Source organism: Misgurnus anguillicaudatus, chromosome 13 (genome assembly GCF_027580225.2).
Source record: "Misgurnus anguillicaudatus chromosome 13, ASM2758022v2, whole genome shotgun sequence".
In the NCBI taxonomy this organism is placed as follows: Eukaryota; Metazoa; Chordata; class Actinopteri; order Cypriniformes; family Cobitidae; genus Misgurnus; species Misgurnus anguillicaudatus.
The window spans coordinates 29,327,515-29,352,007 of record NC_073349.2 but is presented as its reverse complement, the minus strand read 5'-3'; the positions used below and the strand labels follow the sequence as shown (position 1 = coordinate 29,352,007).

The window sequence follows — 24,493 nt, the reverse complement described above, 5'->3', positions numbered from 1 at the left end:
CTTTTCTTTCAAGAGTAAAATAGAGTCATGTGTGCTAAAGAGAATATCTACGTCAGTGTAATTTTCACTGATAAGTGAGGTTGCTGGACCCTGCTGTGTATGAGGTCATCTTAGCTCTGCTGAGGGTCTCTAACACCCTAAAGTCCTCGAGTAACAGCCTGTACCAGGATTAAAAGCTAATCTAACCAACGTTCACCACAGCGGGGTGGAATGGGGCTACGCTGAGCTCGAAATGCTTAATCGTGTCTTGTTTACCAGAGAGATATAGCTAGGAAATGATTGTCTAGCTCAGGGATTTTCAAACATTTTTGTCAGCCGAACTACAGTAGAGGTCTTCACGTGTCCAAAGAAATGTTCCCGACCAGAAATGAACAAAATCGCTTTTTACCTGTCGCTCCATTTATTTTCATTTGTTATCTGATGATGACACTAAGGTAACCGCAAAAATGTGCATTTATAATTGATTGACAGGTCTGGCTCAATTAAAATGTACACAATGTCGCAAGCGCTCTTGGCAAACAGATGAGGGGTTGGAAAAGAACTCGATGCACACACACAAGATAGTTCAGCTCTTCTCGGGTGCGTTCACATTCATTTTAAATTATCCGAGACCCAATGCCGATAATATTATACCCGACTCGTGTGTAAGGCACACGTAAAACCTTTAGACTCAAACCTGTTTGAGTCTCGGGTCGGACCTCAGGTTTTTGGATCTAAGACCTCAAGTAAAAATGTTACCTGATATTTTAAGAAATATTTAAATAATTTAATAGCACAATTGCATGTTTAACTGTTTATTTTTTGTTAGTACTATTTCACATAGTTATTGTTATTATTTCCTCCATCTGGTAATTGTTTGTAGCAAGTGGATTAAACAAATAAAATATATATTTTGTTTGTAAATATCTACTTTGTTAGTAAGTGTTTTATTTAGATTTTTTATTTTAAAAGAATTTATTTGCACCATATGATTTGATTATAAGTTAATTAAATGTTTTCATCAACTCACGAACCCCAGCTCAAACAGTAGAGCATTGCATTAGCAGCGCAAACATTTGTGAGTTCGAATCCCTGATATCACACATATCGATAAAATACATATAGTAGCTTAAATCCACTTTGTTGCTTTGGATAAAAGTGTTTGGCAAATGTATAAATGTAAAAGTGGTTTAATGCAGTGGTGTTAAGAGAGGGGGGCTTTGGGGGCTTAAGCCCCTTATTTTTTGTCAAAAGCCCCTGATCTTTTGAGGATTGAAAACTTTAAGTTCACAAAATCAATAGATTTTATACTTCTAATTTGTTTTCCTAGTAGACAAAATATGTCTGTCTGTGGTAGATCTTGGATTATGTTAAGCGTGTTTTTCTGCTAAACGCAGCTCTTAAGTTCGTTTTGTAGTATGTTCACATTACAGTTAATATTATAGGGTCATTTTCTCAGGGGGCTAAGCCCCTCATACCGTCCGTCTTGAGCAACGCCGATGGTCTAATAAGGAAAATAATTCATCCAAATGTTAAACGATCATAATTTGAAAGTGCATCATGTCAACATGTAACATTTTAACCATGTAAAAATGTTTAAATACAGATCTGCGGGTGAAACAATAAAAGGAAGGAGTCACAAACGTATGAGGAAATGGTCTATTGTGGTAACTAAATACAGCAAGGAGTTTTGGAGTGTGGCGTTTCTCCACACACCATGATTTCAATGCATCATCCCTCTTTAGCATAAATCCTAGCACACCAGGCCAAATCCTTGATCCCACTTGGCCGTTACTCTCTTCAAGGGTGAACACTTACCGCCCGCTGCGCTCTCCAGACGAACCGGTAACCCGGACTGCGCGGCCGCCATCAGCTTCAGAGCGACGTAAAACTGTCCACAGCCGAAGTAACCCAGTCGCTTCGCACCGCACACCTCTGTTATCTGTCAGACAGAGAGTTTTGTGTTAATCAAACCTAATTAATTCACATAATATATGACAACGTTTAACAAAGCATATTGAGCTACAATCGCAACAGGGTTTTTAAAAGGGTTCATTACTGTGAATTTATTGCATTTTATTTATTGCCTCGGTATCTTAATTGACAAAATTACAAAGGGGCGAAAAATGAAGCGATAATTGCTGAATCTTCATTATTGGCTTTACAGAGAGGAGATGATAAACTGTGCTCTGAACCAACCGAATGTCACCTCTATCTCGGCTTCTGTAATTGAAAACTCAAAGTGCCCAAAGGCTGAAAGAATAAAACGGCTTAAACCACATCTTTCACTTAGTCTCCCAGTCCATTTTGATGGTTTTACAGGGATTGTGGTGAGAACATTCACAGAACAAGATTCATTTTTGGAGCTGTGCCCATACAGAAATGTAATATATGTCAATATATGTAAATTACATATATAATATCAGTGCCCATGTATGTCTGCTGCATATATTAAATATGCAAAATTCATATATGTAAAATACATGGACATATATGGAAAATATATTTCAAAATATTGCAAAAATGGCCGTTTTCATATAAGTGCCATATATTTTCCCATATATGGACATACATGTGAAATATATGTAAGACACATATATGTATACATGCATATATGTTCTTATTTCCATAGTACATACTTTCACTTATATTAGGGATAAAAATATGCTTCAAATATGATGACACCATGTACTTTCACTTATATTAGGGATACAAATATGCTTCTTATATGATGCCACCATGTACTTTCACTTATATTAGTGGCACAACTATGTTTTTTTATACAGCCTACACATATATTTGTACTCATTCTACAAAACACACAATTCCAAGTCTTTTCAAATACAAACTTTACTGCATTTTTTCAGCACAGACTTGACAAGTACAAACAAGTACAAACTTTTCAAGTAAAAACTTTAACTTCATTTAACATCAACTTTATTTTCTTTTTAAAGCCTTTTCAAAGCGCTCACTTTTTTCCCTCAGTATTACATTTTCAAACTTCTAGGCACATTTAAAACATTCCCAAACTCACTCGCTGGGGAAAAACACACTCATTTTTAGTTAACATTTTTCCTGGACATTGTCAGTCTTAGCTCTGCCATCTTCCCATTCAGGTCTCTTCCAATCTGGCCAGCCAAAACGAGTACTTTGACATAACTGCATCTGAGAAAGTACATTTTCAAGAAAAAGTTTTAGGTATTAAGCAGACAAAACACTGGTGGATAAACTTATCACAAAGATAAAAAAAACCTTTATTGCAGTTTCTTCTAGTGCAAGTCAGTAAAATTAAGTGACAAAGTACGTGAATAGGCAAGTAAGGCCACACTTAGTGCAAGCATGGCGGCCAGTTTTGCACCAATTTAATTTGCAGGCGAGATAGGGTCATAGTGCCAAACACCACCCTCCTCCACCACCTCTCATCAAAACTATTTTTTACGCAGAATGTGAATTTGAACACATACATTGAAAATTCTTGAATGCACTAACTGCAGCCCCATGAATGATTGTCCATTTGTTGGCAGATACCTCCACGGGTGTGGTTCGAAAGCAGGCACTAAGCCGAAAGGGGTGGTGGTAGCACAGCAGTTAAGGAACCTGGCTAGTATGCTAGCCTAGAATTTGTGAGTTTGAATCCTGGTCACCACCGTTGTGCCCTCGAGCAAGGCACTTAACCCCAAGTTGAACTTTGTAAGTGTACAAACAGTTTAATAAGAAGTAGGGCTGTCACTTTTTATTCGATATTCAAAGATGCATTCAAACATGACGTGAAATATCCACTATAAATAAACCATCCGGTTTTTTAAAAATGCCATGTGTAGCGCATTTTTTACAGTCTAACACCTCGTAATAGGGAGGAAGCTGAGAATGAGACCGACGGCAACTGTGCGCAAGAGAGGGAAGATGTGGCTCCAGGTTCTGCAGACTTTTTTTGCTTTTCCTGTGGAAATTTTTTGGATAATTCTGCGGAATGATTTTAAATATTTAAAAAATACATAAGAGAATTTAAGCCGTAAATATTACCAAATTGCATCTAGAATAATTACTTTTTAAAGGCTTACAATGAAAATGAAAACACCAAACCAAACAAGTGCTCTGAATTAACACGAACCAGATAGATAGAATTATAGTTTGCATATAAAATTACATATATTATTGTTTATAGTGTTATAGCAGAATAAAAAGCTTGTGTTAAAGGGACATTCCACTTTTTTTGAAAATATGCTAATGTTTCAGCTCCCCTGAGCAGTGATGGAGTACTCGAGTCCTGGACTCGGACTCGAGTCCGACTCGAGTCACTATTCTTTGGACTCGAGTCCGACTCGAGAATCCATTCTCTGGACTTGTGACTCGACTTGGACTCGCGGATTGATGACTCGTACTTGGACTCGGACTCGAGGATATATACAATCGGACTTGAGCATTCATCACTTTGTTTTTGACTAAATATGTTATAAAAAATTATATAAGGTGTTACACTTTTCCTGTTTCGTGCCCAAGACCGGTCGCGATCTCCCTTCACAGACACTGCTACCTCTCGCTCTCTTTGCTTGACAACACACTCACTGACGTCACTCACTTTTACGCTCGTGCAATGCATGATGCATGATTCGCGGGCTAAATGTTCACATTTGTAAAATGCAGAAAGACGTGCCCCGGATCGTGAAGTTCGCCTACGCGAATTTTGCTTCTAATGCTGGAAATAGCAGCGCTAAATGTTGTGTGTGTAGGTAAAAGACTGGGACAACCTCAAACTTTAACAGACACCTGTCACGGATGCACCCAGAAAAGTAAGTAAAATGCTTTCCATTGCCTAACGTTAGCTTTTTTAAAAAAAATATTACTGACTAATGCATATATAACAAACAGAAGAAGCTAGGGTTAATGTATGTCTGGTTCAGATTACAGCATTTTTTGTCTGTTGATAACTTAAAAAGAGTAACTACCCTAATCCAAGTTTATTTAGTTACTGATCTGTAAGAATGATGGTTTATTAGTGCTGTTCATTGATTTTGATGTACGTTTGGATATAAAGTGTTTCAATACTACAATATATGGTGTAAAAACGTCTGAGTGCTGCCCTCTTCAGGTTGAACGGTGGCTACTGCAGTTGAATTTTCCTATTTGATGTTGGGTCCAAAAAATGACTCCTACTATGGAAAATAAATTGTTTTTTTAAGAAAATCATTTCAGGATGTTTTCTTAATAGACTTCAATGCCAACTCAGTTGTTTGTTCTTATTTCCTCAAAAAACAAAATGCAGCATGATTACAAATTAAATTTGTAAATTTTCTATGCTAGTTCTCAATCACAAGTTTACAACAATGGAAGTACACACATGCTTTTGATGGCTTCGTAAAGTTACAAAGTGTGTTCCAAAGTGTATGGCAAATCAGTAAATAAACTCCCTTTGGAATCGTGACAGTGGTGTCATTTTTGTTTAATGTAGAACCTTTTTAATACATTTTATCAGTTTTTTGAAGGTCCCAAAGTGGAGACATGTAGGCACTCTCAGACTCGAATACAGGACTTGAGACTCGACTCGGACTCGAACACTGGGGACTTGAGACTCGACTCGGACTCGAACCCTGGTAATGGTGACTCGACTTGGACTCGACTCGGACTCTTCTTTGGTGACTCGGACTTGGACTCGAACACTGGGACTCGAGACTCGACTCGGACTCGAGAGTTGGTGACTCGATTACAACACTGCCCCTGAGTTAAACATTTGATTCTTACCGAGAAAATATACTCTCAAACTGGCATAATAATCAGTGACTTTGCTGATGTAACATGGCTGCAGCAGGCGTAGTGATATTACACACTGCCCGAAAATAGTCCCCTTGGTTACCTTTAATGGCAGGGGACTATTTTCGGGCAGTGCGCATTATCACTACGCCTGCTGCAGCCATGTTACATCAGCAAAGTCACTGATTATTACGCCAGAATGAGAGTATAGGTCTAACCATATCTGCAAATAAAATAGCAACTTTTAATTTCCGTCGGTCTTAGTAAACAATGTAATTACAGAAGAGTCAAGTTTTAAATAGGAAAAATATTGAAACAGATCACGACCCACAGTTCGGCTCGCATGCGTTTTGCGGATTAATATGCAAATTTAAATAGGGTGAAAGTTGATCATTTGCACGTGTTTCAAAGGTGTTTAAACAATTTAACCGCAAAAAGGCGCTAAAATAAAAAAAATTCTGTACACACAGATGCACATGAATTTGAAAGTGTCTGGCCCAACTCCAATCAAACATGATTATCCCTACGCCCTTCAAAGATCAGAACTCTTGATGTATAAAATACATTTGGCGAATAAAGCATTGAAAAAGCACTGAAAAAACATGTGGAGCGACTGTTTATGCAGCATCTTCTTCCCGAAGCGCCGTTTGGAATTCGTCCTCTGTCCTAACCGGTTCAGGAACGTCAACTTTAGGGTTGAACCAAAAACCGGAAACTACTGTTTCTGTTCGGAACGAACCAATTGGGAAAAAATTCAGGTTCAAAGCCATGATGTAAACTTTATATTAAACAACAACAGCATTTGTCTTGTAAACTGATTTAAAATGATCACGTGCTGACTGTCGCATGTCACATAGACGACAGAGTGAAGTAAGATCTGCTTAACTCAGCGGTAAGTTTTATTTCTCAAATATCAATGGTTTGTGTTCTCTATCATTAAAAACGGTCAAGCAAACAGCACGCGCAGGGTTAATGCATATGCACGCGCGCATACATAGGCTACGTATGTGTGCTTGTTGTCAGTGACAATTACTTTTCACAAACACGCTCAAGCGCGAGATATGTGTGCTTGATTTTTCTCAAAAGTGACAGCCCTAATAAGAAGATCCTTTATAAAGACATTACGCGTATATAGACAGGAGCCATCTTAGAAAACAGTCTCGATAAGTCGAGCAACGAATGTCGTGCTATATACATTTGACACCCCTATAATCCCTCCCACTCTGAAGTGTTGCTGAACTCAATGGAAAAGCTAACCACGCCAAAGTAAAGTGAGCTGACTCGACCTTACCTGTAGGGTACTATGCAATGGAAAAGCGCCAAAACCCCTTTAACCATAAAACAGGGTTAAAATGACGTGCTGTCTCTAACTACAATATAAAAACGTAAGATTTACATTACCATAACATCTTCACTCTGAAGAGTCGCTCAGCTTCTTCTAACTCAGTCAAGTCTTTTAGAGAGAGTGATAGAGGTAATGTGATTAGTAGCTACTGAATACACTACAGTTTATACATTTAGTACATTACTTAATTACTTGCCATTTACCTTTCATTATGTACCGTGACTGGATAATCCATCCATTCTCTGACCTTTAATAAAAAAATACAAAGATAAACTTAATAATTAACACCTGTCACCGGTATCAACCGGCAGAAATTCACTCTTACCATACAGCATATGCGAAAGAGCTCACTCTGATGGACCTATTAGGGCTGGGCGGTATGACGGTATATTCCGTTACCGCGGAATAAAATGTCAGACGTAACAGATTTTTCTATTCCGTCTATCCCGCCCAATGCAAATATGTGGGCATGGCTAACTCTGCCCTCCCACATGTTAAAACAGACTTCATGATCATCACATCATAGCATCTGTCATATTTATAATATCTAGAGCTTCGTCTCTCATATAGGATAGGTAGGCTATTCATCCTGTCAGTGGGTTTTTGCATATATACCTGTTCATTTTACATATTGCCTATTTTTAATGTAATGTATGCATAAATACAAAATACAATGAAGGCATACTATAGCTTCAATAGTCTACTAAATTAAAAAAAATTATCAAGACTTAATCTGTTGTTATCTTCTGGGCATTCTCACTTTAACATTATTAACTTTAAATTGCTCATAATTTAAAAACTGCGGTGGACATTTAGTTAAAAGCTAGAGTGAGTTGCAAATTTCTGTACATTTTTATAATAAAAAAAACAATATAAACTGAAAAATATTTATACCGTGAATATACCGTTCCGTGAAATAAAGTGACTCATTCCGTGGAATAGATTTTTGGTCATTCTGCCCACCCCTAGGGCCTACAAAAAGAGAATAAAAGGGAAAAACACTGCGATTAGGCAAGGTTTAAGCCAAACATTAGTTGTAATTTTGGTGAGGTAGTATTGACTCCAGCCATGTCAAGCGATAAGTGCTTGGCCTTGCAATGTCTGCTAAACACAAACATAACCCTCTCACTAAAATAAAAGTATAACTCTTACATAAATATAAATATAAGGAATGTCAAAATGCATTAGATATGAACCTTTTAAATATATTAACTAAAGCACACCACCTGTTGCCAGAAAGCTGTTTTTATCTATCCGTGTGTCTCAATCAGCTCCCTTGTTCAGTAGTCAGGGCACTGATCAGGGAGTCAGCCATTTTAAGGGCTGTCTCAATCTCAAAATCCGTTTAGTGCTCTGGAACGTTCGTTCCCTAAAAATTCCAACAATGAAACGCAAAAACCAGTAAGCATCAATGGTCCCTATGTTCCCTTACCGGAAATCACATGACCTTTTCTGAAGCTCGCCAACCGAACATCACGATCCAACTCAATAAACTTTATGAAATGTTACAGAACTTTTATAAAAGACAAACAGTTGTTTAGTTGTAAATATAAACACACATTGCTACACAGTAAGGGACCACAATCTACTCAATATTTAAAATAATAATATTGATTTAAAATTGTAAATATATTTATTACATTTAAAATGTAATTGCCTCCAATTTTAGGCACAGATATGTAAGAGAATAATGACAGCATTTTTCACAATGTACTGTTTTTAAAATTAAGTCGGAGAGATGTTGGTTTTGCTGGTTGTTGATGAGTAACAGCTGTGAGAGATTACAACGCGCTTAAGCAGCCACGTGACAGAAATAAGTGAACATTGTCCCAATGTGAAGTGAGCTAGTGTCCTTACCAGTGCACACATTATACTGATTCACGACCTCGGGAGCTAGGGAACGAATTGAGACACACGGTATATAATTTACATTCAGATGTAACAGTTACCAATGTCTGTGAAAATGTCTGTAGGCCTACACGTTATTTTTCTAGAACAGTAATGACTAATTAGACTTTAAACAAACTAGACAGCAAGAAACGTATGCAAAATATATTAAATATTTTAAACTTACTTCTAAAACCCCGCTGTGCTGTTATCATCATCTCACTTCTGTCAGATTTTCCCGGTCATTTTTGTTCTTCTGCGTTTTTGGCCAGAGTGGCGGTTGGCAACTGAAGGGTCATTAGCGCCTCCTACTGGACTGGGTGTAGCGCATTCAATAGGCAGTGGATGAAATTTTTATTATATGCTATGTTCTTTTGACTATTTATTATTAATTAAGCAATACATTTAACACGATTTAATAATAATAATAATAATAATAATAATAATAATATGTAAATTCGCTAAACAAACACTATACTAAAAGATATAAAAGCAACATTAGGTTATTTATTTATTTATTAACTTTACAAATCCCTGCACAAATAAAATAAAAAACTAAACTAAATTAAAATAATAAAATAAAAATTAATAATGTAATTGATTTGTGATTATTAATAATAATCAGTATCAACTTATCATTGTTTGTTAATATACACAGACTTAGTTGGCAGTTTTCTGATGATGGTAAACTAGATAAAATAGCCGTTGATTCCCCATAATGATCATACATTTCAAATCTTCTTGAACACTCACTTACATATTTAAAGATTATCTGACCAGATATTTTTTACTTGCTGTATAAAAGCAAAAACTTGTCTGATGGTGATCCTGGGGGGGGGGTCTTTAGGTCACAAAACTAACAGGACTTCATAATATAGTATTTTTAATACAATAATGCAGTGTTTTCTTTGTCATTTTTGACAAATACATCCACAAAGTACCATAACCATATGCCACAGCTTTAAAAATGCATCAGTATCACATGCATGTATGTTTACATACATTTATTAAATATGTGGAAAACAAATATGTATGTCACATATTTATAATTAATGTTGTCCATATATGTGAGAAACCAATACTATACTGTAATATATGCAGATATATGGTATCATATATTGATGACCCCAAATATTTTTTTCACATGTTTGGACATATAAATGTTCATATATGTTGCAGGCATATATTGTGTTCTCAGATAAGTCAAAATATATGTATAGATATGTGGAAAACAAATATGTATGTCACATATTTATAATTAATGTTGTCCATATATGTGAGAAACCAATACTATACTGTAATATATGCAGATATATGGTATCATATCTTGATGACCCCAAATATTTTTTTCACATGTTTGGACATATATATGTTCATATATGTTGCAGGCATATATTGTGTTCTCAGATAAGTCAAATATATGAAGAGATATGTGGAAAACAAATATGTATGTCACATATTTATAATTAATGTTCCCCATATATGTGAGAAACCAATACTATACTGTAATATATGCAGATATATGGTATCATATATTGATGAAACCAAATATTTTTTTCACATGTTTGGACGTATAAATGTACATATATGTTGCAGGCATATATTGTGTTCTCAGATAAGTCAAATATATGTATAGATATATGTCATACTATGTAAAATATAAGTACATATATGGCCATATATTACATTTTTGTATGGGTGGTGTGCCACCTTCTTTCTTAATTGTCCTGGTGATTGTCCTAACCTATTTTCATTTTTGTTAGATTTAAACCTTTTTTTTTTTTAGCAGTGGGAGACCAGTCAAACCAGCTCAATCCAGAAATCTAACTGGTTTAAGCTGTTTTTCCAGCTGGTTGTAGAAACAGAAGTTAGGAGAGATAAGGATTTTTACATCCTGTGGAAAACGTTTAAGCAGAAATGCAGACCTTCAGAATAATGACAGACTTCACTTAGGAAAGACACAGATGGTAGACTCTATAATAACATTAAAATGACACATAAATGGTTAGCACATAAACTTGCCGTTTCTTTTTTCTATAACGACAAACATGTTTACGCGTATATTGGCATTAAAATCGACCGGACTGAACTTATGCAAAGTGTATGAGATGGTAGATTACAAAGACGTAAATCTTTCACAAACACACCGCTGAGATTGTGTTTTAAAGGCTATAGGGCAAAATTGACCAAAATTCATATTTCGGTCATTTAATTATCATTATTATATATGTTATAACTTATGTTGTTTTTGTTACTTTTTATTATAGGTCATATATTAAAAACATGCACTTTCAAAAAAAGATGTACACTTTTTTTCCCAGTATTTTGCCTTTTAATATTTAATATTTTGAAAACAATTCCAGTTTAACATTGCAAGAGCCAAATGTTAATACCGTCTTTTTCGGACTATAAGCCGCATTGGAGTATAAGCCACATCATTCAAAAATGGGTCATTAAGACGAAATAACAAATATAAGTCACAGTGGACTATACGTTGCGTTTATTTAGAAAATGATTTTACAAAAACCAAGCCAAAGAACAGACATTTAATCTGTTAAACAATAGCAGACAGAACAGCAGGCTGAATAGATGTCTGTACCATTAAGTAATATTATCAGTTAATTAAACGATAAACCATAGCATACAGAACTTACCTGGAATGTTAAATAGCCTAAATTAATCGAACAAGCCAACTAGCGTGAAGTTTGCATACTCGTCATTCCGCATCACTGAATCCATTGAATTACATAAATACAGAAACAGCATATGGCGGACTCTCACGGCTGTAGACGGTAATGATGTCTCTTGCCTCATACTGTAAATGTCAAAATTAATTCATACTGACTTACAAGGCGCAACTGACTATAAGATACAGCACCAGCCAAGTTATGAAAAAAACACGGCTTATAGACCGAAAAATACGGTAGTGTAAAAACAGTGCAAGTGTAAATAATCAACACATGTATTCTTGTAATGCAGAGCTCTTAAACTGCTTTTGTTTATAACTGTGTAACTTTCATAAATTGTAAAAGTATTCACAAAATGTAGCCAGTCTTGTCCAAATGACTTAAACTGGGTTCTTTTTTAATATTTTAAAGATAAATAGGCTAAACTGCCTTTTTATTTGTACGCTACTACGACTGTCGGAGTTCGCCCCCTATTGGCAGTCGTAATAAAATTTCAGTTTAATTGTAAATCCGTGTCAACATGGAAAAGAAGCTCATTCCAGCACAAGAGCCTTTAATCTTTGAATGTATTTAGTAAGGAATAAATGACGACGGTCCATTGAATTATAAGAAAATAAAGCATTATTTTAAAATAATTAATAGGACCGGAGTCAATTGTTCCTCTTATATCACGGTTACCACAAACATTGCTCTGGTGCCTATTTTTAAGACATTTGACAAGTTAGGTGTGCGGTTTAATGAAAAATAATCAACAGCACCCATTGAACATTTCTCAACCAATCAGAATAAAGCATTCAACAGCCCTGTGGTGTAATACTTAACAATTGGTGTACAGCTTATGTCGCAAAGGAAGATAATCATATCAGACCGATATAAAAATTTTATTATCTCTTCCAGATAAGAATACAAATATATTGACCCTATTGAAGCCTAAATCAATCTGACTATTTACAGAAAAAATATAGAAAAAACATGAGGCATGCACAAACATTTTTAAACTTTATTGTGCAGATAAATTGATCACACGATATTTGGTTAAAGGTCATTCCTGCATCGACATGAGTAAAAAATATCAATGGTGAAAGGAAAGCTGTTCAACATTTGATTGATAAATCTCATGGCCAAATCCTGGATGATATGAAAAATATTTAGCTTTTCTTACATATGTTCTTCATGAAAATTTCATTTTTGGGTCAACTAAATACATATGAATGTTTTCTCCTCATTAAAATCTCCTGCAGTTTATTCACTCCGTCTTCATTGTTGTATCTTACAGAGCTAAAATCTCTTTCTTTAGACATAATCAATAGCGTTCACATCAGGATTCATGATAAACTTTACACACACTCACAGGAAAGATCTGTGCACTTTAAATAGCATCACATTGTGTTCTGCGCAGTTATATTTAACAAAAGCCAGCGTTGCCCGTGTGCCAATAACAGCATGTTTTGCTGAAGCTTGTTTCTTATTCAATAACAAACTTTTACGCAAAAGTTTCATCATGTCGAGACACACTTCAGCTTCTAAAAATAGCAGGCGCAACATAACGAAATATTAGGATTTTATGTGATCCTCTTATCAACTGCAGGGAAAAACTTTCCGCTTGAACAAATATTGTCTACAGAAGTTTTCCGACAATGACTCAGCGTTCCTGTTCAAGTCGGTGTGATGAAGATTATTGATCATGTTCTCCTCTGATCCCTGCAGTGCTGACAGCTCATTAGAGTACCGCGGTAAAGGCGAACTTTAGCCAAATTTGACTTAAACGATAAGGGCCTGTCTGCAATTCTCACATCTAATCCATCACATCCGGCCTGCAGGATCCATGCGTGTCAGCAGGCAAAAGGCTAAAGCACACTCTTATTACATCTAATAAAAGACTAAACTTCTTCTTGATATACCCTACTCTCTTATATTGCACATAGTCACATGATGAACAAATTATGTAAATCAGATCATCATACATTTTTTAAAAACTGAATTTAGGTCTTCTTTACATCTATCAACAACTAATAATCTGATCCTATTTACACTTATTGTACACTTACCTAAAGGATTATTAGGAACACCACACTAATACTGTGTTTGACCCCCTTTCACCTTCAGAACTGCCTTAATTCTACGTGGCATTGATTCAACAAGGTGATGAAAGCATTTTTTAGAAATGTTGGCACATATTGATAGGATAGCATCTTGCAGTTGATTGAGATTTGTAGGATGCACATGCAGGGCACGAAGCTCCCGTTCCACCACATCCCAAAGATGCTCTATTGGGTTGAGATCTGGTGACTGTGGGGGCCATTTTAGTACAGTGAACTCATTGTCATGTTCAAGAAACCAATTTGAAATGATTTGAGCTTTGTGACATGGTGCATTATCCTGCCATCAGAGGATGGGTACATGGTGGTCATAAAGGGATGGACATGGGCAGAAACAATGTTCAGGTAGGCCGTTGCATTTAAACGATGCCCAATTGGCACTAAGGGGCCTAAAGTGTGCCAAGAAAACATCCCCCACACCATTACACCACCACCAGCAGCCTGCACAGGCATGCTGGATCCATGTTCTCATTCTGTTTACGCCAAATTCTGACTCTACCATCTGAATGTCTCAACAGAAATCGAGACTCTTCAGACCAGGCAACATTTTTCCAGTCTAAACTGTTCAATTTTGTGAGCTTGTGCAAATTGTAGCCTCTTTTTCCTATTTGTAGTGCAGATGAGTGGTAGCCGGTGGGGTCTTCTGCTGTTGTAGCCCATCCGCCTCAAGGTTGTGCGTGTTGTGGCTTCACAAATGCTTTGCTGCATACCTCGGTTGTAACGAGTGGTTATTTTAGTCAAAGTTGCTCTTTTATCAGCTTGAATCAGTCGGCTCATTCTCCTCTGACCTCTAGCATCAACAAGGCATTTTCGCCCACAGGACTGCCACATACTGGATGTCTTTCCCTTTTCACACTATTCTTTGTAAACCCTAGAAATGGTTGTGCGTGAAAATCCTAGTAACTGAGCAGAAATACTCAGACCGCCCGTCTGGCACCAACAACCATGCCACGCTCAAAATTGCATAAATTCACCTTTCTTTCCCATCCTGACATTCAGTTTGGAGTTCAGGAGATTGTCTTGACCAGGACCACACCCCTAAATGCATTGAAGCAACTGGCAAGTGATTGCTTGATTAGATAATTGCATTAAGGAGAAACTGAACAGGTGTTCCTAATAATCCTGTAGGTGAGTGTATATTATGAGCTAACTGAAAAGATTTCTGGGATACATTTATGTTGCTTTATATTGAACCAAATGACAGTCAAGAGGCATACACGAGTATAACTACTAAAATGGCAACAAGTGTAAAAAATGTAATATTGGTGCATCTCTACAAAAACTCACTTTTAATCACTTACAAAACACAGCACACTTCTTAAAATGCCACACAATGAGAAATCATGCACGCCTGCGGTACAAACAGCTCCATGGCGTAGTTTAACACTTCAGAGGGTTTAAGGTTTAAATGGGTGCATGTTGACCAACTTTAAGCTAACAGCAGTTACTGTGATTGATGGAGATAACAATGGATTTTGACAGGAGACTCATGCGCTCAGAGCGTGACCATATACTCATCATGTTGAATTTGGGAGTGTGTGTGTATGTGTGACTCAACAAGTCTTTAAGCCTGACCTGTATTTTCTTCATATACACGGAGAAAATATAATAATACTGAACTGAACACATGTTAATTTAAGAGAAAAAAACTGCCCCCTCCTTGTGTCAACTCATGGGATACTGGAGGTCACGCCAGCTCCTCTGAGGTCACAGACACAAAGGATTGTTTATTTAAGATCATCCAGCATGTCTAACTTTCAGGATGCGATCATATCAGGAAGACAACAGTGATATATATATACACACAGTAGCTCAGAGACGAAACAATACACAAATTAACCAAGAGTAGCCAGTAAGCACTAGACCTGAGGTTTGTTTTGGGTTATATTTAGACTTTTAAAAAAATGCAGCATGAAGTTAAAACAACTTGGTTTTGCAAGTCAATTCAACAGTGGCGACCGTTGACTTCTTTTTCGGCGGTGCACAATGCGAAGCTCGTCACAACATGCATTTAGCCCGTCGTGTGTGGCTCTTCATTTTAAAATGTGTGTTTGGCATGTCATGTAAACTTATGTGCATCACGTGTCATGTCAAAATACGAGCCTGCTGCGTCTAAAGGGTTAATGATGAAAGAGACGCTCGCGTTTGCCAGATACTCCATAATCTCATCACAATGTCTACAGTGTCCCAACTTTTTCTGATTTGGTGTTGTATAAAAACAAGTGGAAATGGTTTAAATTATATTTTAACTTAACAAATTATGTAGATTTACAAAAAATGCTGCATTTTTTACAGTGTATGTATATTTATAATATATAGAAGTGCTTTAAATAAAATAAACCTACCTTGTAAGCATCTTTGCACAACATTTACAACATATATCTGACCCTGGACCACAAAACCAGTCATAAGTCGCAGGGGTATATTTGTCGCAAAGGCCAACAATACATATGTAATGGATCTAAACTATTGATTTTTATGCAAAATGGTCCAGGGTCACATATTATGGTTTAAATGCATATGAAGAATACATTATTAAAATTCTATTTACAATATTTACACTGCAAAAAAAAATTTCAAGAAAAAAAATATTTTGGTAAAATGTTTGTAAAAATATCAAAAAATTCTTAAATTAAGATGTTTTTTTCTTGATGAGCAAAACGACCCAAGAAAATAAGTCAAATTTTAAGTCCAAAAATATAAAATATCAGTGATTTTGTGCATAAAACAAGCAAAAAAAATCTGCCAATGGGGTGAGCACATTTTTCTTGAATTTAGTGTTTAAGAAAAATCTTCAAGATTTTTTGCTTAACCCATTGGCAGATAATTTTTTTGCTTGTTTTATGCCCAAAATCACTTTAATTTGATATTTTTGGTCTAAAAACTAGACATATTTTCGTGAGTCGTTTTGCTCATTAAGAAAAAGCATCTTAATTTAAGAATTGTTTGATATTTTTACTGAAAACAAGACAAAAATACTAAGAATTCTTTTCTTGAAAATCATTTTTTGCAGTGTACTTTTTAATAAACAATCTGGAATGTTGAATTGCATCAAGGTTTGCTTATACTGTAACAAACGCGCTGGCAAATTATGCCAAACATCACTGTAACGCCCCAAGGGATTGTGTGAAACAGCATTTAATCCACCAAATGTCACTGACTTCATTGCTGCACCTACAGCAGCTGTCAAACAGGTCGATCTGGTCCTGTGAAGTGGAACTGTGTGTATGAAATGGGAATATTAGGTGCTGTGTCTTGAAGCACGTCGCTACTTTTTACCAACATTGAAAAATCTTCAACCATTATGACAATTAAAGCTATACTGTCTCCAAAAAAACAAACAAACACATTCGGTATCTGTATTACAACTACAGTCGAGTCAGCTTACGTTGCCACTTAGTCACACAGAAATCATGCCAACACGCTTGTCCAAGAGACAGTCGGAGGCCTGAACTGGTTTAAAATGAAATCCCACGACAGACTTATTCGGCTGTCTGAAAGCCAAGCAATCTCTATCACACCTGTGATGTCATCATGACGAGCATTCAGAACATGATTTTGGATAAAACTGGTGAATATAACACATATACACATACATTAAAAAAGAAAGTGTCATTTATGTGGACCAGAATTTCTTTAAAGCTTGGAGAGAAACACATATAGCAAACACTGAAGTCACTTTGGATACGAGTGTCTGCCAAATGCATGAATGCAAATTCGATTAGTGTCAACAAATGAAGTAAAATATTGTCTATAAAACCAGTCAGGAACTTTGACTCTCATTCATGAAAAGCTACATATCAAGCACTTCTTGTTTGACCACAGGCCAGAGAGATGATCATATTAACAGAGATGAAAAACAGTCAACCGTCATAGAGCAAAAGCAAACACATACACAACCAGGATCTGGATGACGGAGAGCTGATATGAATGCCAGAAAACTGTGTGTGTGTGTGTGGAGTCCTGCTGGCTCATATGATACACTGACAACCCTTCAAAAGCAAAACAATGGTCTATCTATTTCACTTTCAACAGACTCTCTCTCTCTCTCTGCTGTATATCAGATTAACAATCTCACTATTAATTTGAATAACTTTTAATGGCCACCCGAAGAGACGGCGGAGATGATTGGATGACACAGGAGCCCTTTTATAGTGATCCTATGACCATCAGCTGGAAATAAACAATATAACATACTGTATGTAAAAAGCACATACAGACCATATTTATGACCAGAATGTCAACCAAAACAGATTTCTATAGGTTTAGTTATAGAAATGACAAAAACTCTCTGAATTAAAAGGTCATAAATCTAAGGAGCAATCACTATTATATATTTAAAATTACATTATTTAGTGTATTTAGTGTAATGCAATGCATTTATGTGGTTTACACATAAAACTGCATTATTTTCCACATACCGTACATTATTATGGTTGCTTCTCTATGCTTTGCTTTTCTGAAACGCGTCGAATTTTACAAAGATCATCGTTCTGAAAAGTGCGGTGTGCTCTGATTGGCCAGCTATCCAGTGAGTTGTGATTGGCCGAATATCTCAAGTGTGTGATGGAAATGTTACACCCCTTACCATATTTGGAATTTGAGCTCTTAAAGCACAGTGGCTGTTTCTCAATTCCAAGAACGCAAAGAACGGACTTGCGTCCTCGTGGAGATCGGTCTTGCCTGGCGACCTTGGAAGAACGAACTCGGAAGTTTTGCCGCAATGACTTCTGGGGCGTAAAGCGATTTCAGCAAGTCTGCACTCGATGCATCCTCGATATCAAGAACACATCCGGGTATTTTCATGCGTCCTCTGTCCTTGCGTTCTTGAGAATTGGAATGAACTTCGACCGTTAATGATGACGTAGAGCGAGGACACGAGGACGCAAGATCGCTTAAGAACGCATATTGAGAAACAGCCAGTGTCTCCATGACATGGTAGCGGCAACAGTACTACAGCGAGACTAATACTTATGTCTTTTTTCTTTGCGTATACATTTGGGCACTGTTATGCAAATCTTCCCACACAGTGATGTAGATATGTGTGTGTGTGTGTGGGGGGGGGGGGGGGGGGTTGGGTTCAATGAGGCATTTTAGGTAGGCGTGGATAAACCTTCACTTTCAGAAAGATTAATCTCTTTGGGTGATTCTCGCGAAATTAGAATTATAAGGTGTCATGAAACATTTTGATAAAAAATAGTAAATGCAAAATAAGAAGCATACAGTGACAAACATCTCTTCACGTACTATTTTGCACATGATTTCAAATGACATCATACAAACCAATTTTGTTGTTTTTTCCACATTTAGCGGAAATTTTTCATTACCGCAACGTGTCCATGACTGGATTTGGGTTCTTTGACATGGAAAATGTATAATTAAAAAATCTAAAAATAAAAAGCTTCAGTGCATGTTATACTATAAACATTTACATTAAAGAAGCATGTGGTATTTGGTGATCATTGATAAATGTAGAGACAATAATAAGCAATATAAATGTGTCCAAGACCAATTTTCTCATCCTCCACAACAATTTTCAATCATTGTTTAAGCCCTCAATGAACTAACATTTTTTTTAATTGTTGGAAGAGACATAATTGACTGTGACACTCAAGATGGCTACCAGGTAAGCAGTTCTTATTTTTTCAAAGTTTACATTTTGTTTGTCATAGTACCTAGTAGGGGTGTGCATTGGCACTGCCCTCACAATTCGATTCAATTACGATTCACCAAGTAACGATTCAATTCAATTCGATTCTACGATGCATTGCAATGCATCAGAATTCTACTGTACACAACAAGGCAAGTGCAACTATTCTCAACAAAAACGGAAGCTTAGCAGCTTTAAGACAATGACAATTATATACCTGAGATGAGAATTTACACACAGCGTAAGTCTTGTCTAGTTTCACATTAACTTCGTAGAATCCGAAATGTGCCCATATGTCCACTTTCCTTGGAAAAGGGTGCGTTTTTATTTAGCCGTCTATCACTGTCATCTCTCTTCGCCTCAGCCATCTTGATTGTTGTTGTTATGCCCCCGGAAGTAATTGAAACTTCACAACTTTATTGTCCACTCGAGGCCAGAAAATAAACAGTGACATAATCGATTATGGCACTTTGCGGCATCGATGCTGAATCGTGCATGCGCGCATTGCGATGCATTTCAGAATCGATTATTGTTGACACACCTAGTACCTAGACAACTTTTTTAGTTCTCATTACCGAAACAAGAGTTTGTAAATGCATATATTTTATGTAATATCATGTTGCGGTAATGATAATTTTTGATAATGATAATCTAAAAAATGTAAATAATTCTATAGGAAATATGTTTTAAATCCTCTAAAAATAATGGTTATAAGTTTAGACATTAATCTTATATGTGCCAAAAATAATTGGCTTCAAGGTTTTTAAAAAAAAATCTGATGCTGGACACCTTCTAAGTCTGGATTTCGTAAGAATCACCCCTTTGGGTTTGAGACTTTAATCTTTGCGACTTTATGAATCTTTTATATGCATGAACAGCTTTTAACACTCCAAAGGAAAACATGAAATCACATCATATTTAATCTGCAGTATGTAATGCTATTCATGCAACTGGTCTTTTAAACACAGACACTAAGGGTGCGTGCACACCAAAGCTTTTAACCTCGGCTGAAAACGGCAGGTGGATGCCGACTGCAAGCTTATTTTGAGCCGACTGCCAGCTTTTTCAGATGAGCGCTTTTGTAGCTGTCATACTTCTGCTTTGTTTATCAGTCGTTGTACGATGCACTGGCTGGCTGTTGTGATATTTGTCCCGCCCCTCCTCCACTGTGTCTGACATTGACGAACTGAGCTTTTCACCAAAAGTTGAATATTTTTCAACTCTCGGCGCTCAGTGCGAATAAAACTCACCAGGGGAAAAACGCAAGCTGCTGGCTTTTTTGAAACATGTCACGCTTCCACTGGAAACAGTTACGCACTTTGAAATATACGCTATACTTATGATATGCAATATGCAAACTTAAATCGTCCAAAAATCTCATCGCAAAAAAATTCCCACCTCATTAAAACATAAAACCCTAAATAAAAAGCAGCCTGGGCTTAAAACACAGCGTACATCCTGCTAATGCGAGTTTTCCATGCATGTGGGTGTGTATATGTGTCCGAGTCAGATATGAAGTCACTGTGGGTTGTGATGCGAGGGCAAACAGACAGGAAACAGAGCAGAAGGACGAGCTGGACTTCCTGTCTGTACATGAACACAATGAGCGACGTTCACATGTAGACGGCATGCAGCAGTAAATGATGCCAAACCCGACTGAGACACAGACGCTTCTGATAAACACTGTTTATTTTTTGCCCACACAAGATTATATGTGTCTGGATATGAAATGTCTCACGTGGCTTTACACCAAAAGAAAAAAAAACTTACAAACAGCACAAATGGCCACATAACAACAGGACACATATGTGAACCTGTCTGTTAAAACCAACCTAAAGTCACATAATTTACTTATGACATCAGGAATATCAGAGTTTTATTTTAACTGGAGTTTCGCAATATATAGTTATTAGTCCCTTTCACACATACAGTCTTTACTGGTAATTTACTGGTAAATTGCCGTTAACATGTCATGTGTGAACAGAACCTTTCCAGTAAATCAGTGCTCCCAATTTACCAGTAAGACAGGTTGTAAGATTACCAGTAATTTACCGGTAAGCGCTGTGTGTGAACGAAAATTATAGGATTACCGGCATTTAGAACGGACGACGTCAGACCGTGCTGACAGCTTTGGGCCAATCATAGCGTTTTAATACAGATGACGCCTTTACCCCCGCACTGTTTACTGACGTTTCCACACACATGCTGCTTGAAAGTTGAGCACACCTGAAGTTTACGTCCACATTGCTTCACCAAAGTTGTTTAAAACAGCTTACCGCCGAATTGCCGACGTCCTTAGCACGCCCTCTGTGAAACCTAAAGTGCAAACAGTACTGTACTGTTGTTAAAAACGCATTTTTGGTTTGACGTCGTCTCATTCAATGTTGTTTGGTCATGAGCAACTTCGCGACTGTTTACCACAGACGTGAAAACAACAAAATACGGACCGTGGTTATGAACGACGTGGATTGTTTACAAATACAACACTGAGCTCGCCGCATGCTACAGGTACTTCCGCTTTCTCAACGAATTTACCGGTATTTTGATATTGATGTGTGAATGATGTCTTACTGGTAAAATAACGGAACGCCACTGTGTGTGTGAACAGCACATTTTTGTATTTACTGGTAAATTCATTCTGGTAAATTCATGGTAATTTACCAGAATTACTGTGTGAAAGAGACTATTGTCAATAACTGTGATATTAACAACAATGATCATCAATACCGTATACTACAATATGATAATATCAAAAATAATCAGCAGTCATTTAAAATGCCGCCTTAATACCCACAATGGTTACAAACTGACTTTTTTGCTTCCCTACTAATAAATTAAAGGCAGAATTAAACAAAATGAACAACACTAAAGATGAATTTGACTGATCGTATTGTTTATTTAGTTATCGTGATATGCTGAGATGGTTTCCAGCATAATATAATTATTGCCAATTCTTATGGCCACAATAATTGTAGTGAAAGTCTGATGGCACGAAGGCCCTAATTTGAATCTTTGACATGACATTACTCGGTCATTATTAAATATATGTTCTTTAAATTATGTAGGATAATTTTATGTAAAAAACAGTAAATCACAAAACAGTGATTCACAAGCAGAAATGACTTTTTCAATGTAAATAGAAACATACAGAGTGCTACTTCGACAACTTTCCCACGTCAAAGTAATTATAAGCCTATTTAAAGACACATCCTTTACTCTTCAACAACCCCTATTTACAAATTCACAAACATGACCCACCCAACGATGGTAAGATGGATACCATAACCAAAATAACTGCAAGCCACCTTGACTAACATTAAAAGTATAATGCAGTGTAAACAAATAGAAAGTTTTTGTCCGACATTCAACTTTTCAAGACGTTTTAAAGACAGCGAGTAGATTCAGGTAAAGGTTGCTGGTTTAAATAAAGCAATATTCAACACCTTTCAAGCAAAATAACATAGGCCTGTTATTCTGGGTCCCTCCCGAAACAGTCAGGGGCGTGAGCTGTTATCTGTGTGTGAATAAGGTAGCACCCTTCCTGTCATCTTCATTTCACATCAACACACACAACTATTCAAAACTCTTGCTGAGATCAGCCAGTATTTATCTGAACACCATCATCCACACACACTAACAAAGTTACACACCTTTTCACCTGACTCACACTGTGTCATATGATACGACACGTACTTTTGTTTACAAAATGACTACTGTAAAAAAATGCTTAGTTAAACAACATTTATAAACATCTACAATGCATGCTTTTAATGCATGCAAGCACAATTTAAAACAGATTTGGGCATGCCTTAATGCTTTGGAGTATTGATATAAATTATCTTATTTTAAACTTATATTTATATATTTTAATGGTGCAGTGTTAGTCTTTTTTATAATCAAATAACAAATAATGACTGACACAGGCCTACAGAGAATAGCATCCAGTACACTATAGTGTTTTTAAGAGTTATCTATTGTAAACATTACATTACATAGTAGCCGAGCTTTCATATAGATCAAAATACAAAGTGGCCTATGGTACATAGTATAGCATCAAATACACCACGTTCACATACTACTGTACAGTATACTACTCATACTATAGTACACTTAACTGTACACATACACTGTGTTATCAGTGAGGAATACATAGAATCTAGTGTAAACATCAAATGAGGAATTAGATAGTATTCTGTCAAATGAAAATAAAGTGAACTATCACGTTGATAGGTACGCCTAGACAGCATCTAGTACACTACAGTTTATGTTACACTAGTACACACTATAGTAGCCTATGTTATTGAGTAATATACACTAGAAAGTGTAAACTATATGTATACCCATATGTAAAGAAGCGTTATCGCGCATGTCAATATAGTATATTGGTGTGTCTAGTAAATACCATCCAAGTACCACACATCTCTCCCGAACAGGCTGTTATAGGATTATACAACATATATTTAGAGCTGAGATAAAAGAGGCATCAAAGAGCGCGCAAGACCGGCGCGCACTCACCTGGTGCAGCGTCTCGGCCGGCAGCTGCGACGCGCGGAACAGCTCCGCCAGCTTCCCCGCCGCCGGTGTGCCGGTGCTGTCGGGCTGACAGAGCGCGTACAGCCCGGAGTAACATCTCTGCTCGGCGTCGCTCAGGGAAATAAAAGTCCCTCCGGTACCCGCGGCGGCTCCCTGATCCATCCCCGAGCCGCCGCTGCGTCTCCAGACGTACGGCCTCTCCGTGGCCCTGTGGCGGAGGGAGGCGCGTCCTCTCTGCGGTACTCTGGTGTGTACACACACACGCACACACAAATGTCTGTGCGTAAAATCCCGCATCCAAACGCGCAGAGGCGCTAAACAACCAGACAAACCAGCGCGAGGCCTTTGACAATACAATGTAAGTTTAACTTTCTTTTAAGACTTCTCTTGAACATTTTAATTACATTTGCACACCAAATATGTTATTTGTTTAAATATCAAATTTACACTACAAATTAAGAATTATTAAAAACGTAAAAAATGTAGCATGAAGTTAAAACAACTTGGTTTTGCAACTCAAATTCAACCTACTATTTTAAGTTTTTTACCTTGACATAACTTATAA

The 24,493-nt window shown here is 36.9% G+C and overlaps 1 protein-coding gene and 1 long non-coding RNA gene across 5 annotated transcripts in view; both read right to left on the bottom strand.

The window, feature by feature from the left end:
• Positions 1-24,209, bottom strand: part of reps2 (RALBP1 associated Eps domain containing 2) — a 64,957-nt gene extending 40,748 nt beyond the window's left edge. Inside the window, exons 1-2 of the mRNA XM_055187434.2 lie at positions 23,911-24,209; positions 1,798-1,921 (exon numbers count right to left, since the gene is read on the bottom strand). Of these exons, the coding sequence (XP_055043409.2) occupies positions 1,798-1,921; positions 23,911-24,090 (304 nt within the window). The 5' untranslated portion in view covers positions 24,091-24,209. The remainder of the gene's footprint in view (positions 1-1,797; positions 1,922-23,910) is intronic.
• Positions 2,676-9,234, bottom strand: LOC129434825 (uncharacterized). Of its 4 annotated transcripts, none has more exons than XR_012372987.1 (5): positions 9,147-9,215; positions 7,967-8,044; positions 7,276-7,319; positions 7,129-7,180; positions 2,676-3,144 (listed from the first exon to the last, which is right to left on the bottom strand). It is a non-coding gene; the product is annotated as an uncharacterized lncRNA (long non-coding RNA). The 4 variants fall into 4 exon arrangements; XR_012372988.1 differs by lacking the exon at positions 7,967-8,044 and adding an exon at positions 8,930-8,965 and having other exon boundaries at positions 9,147-9,172; XR_012372989.1 differs by lacking the exons at positions 7,967-8,044; positions 9,147-9,215 and adding an exon at positions 7,398-7,422 and having other exon boundaries at positions 2,680-3,144.
• Positions 24,210-24,493: the final 284 nt, after the last annotated feature.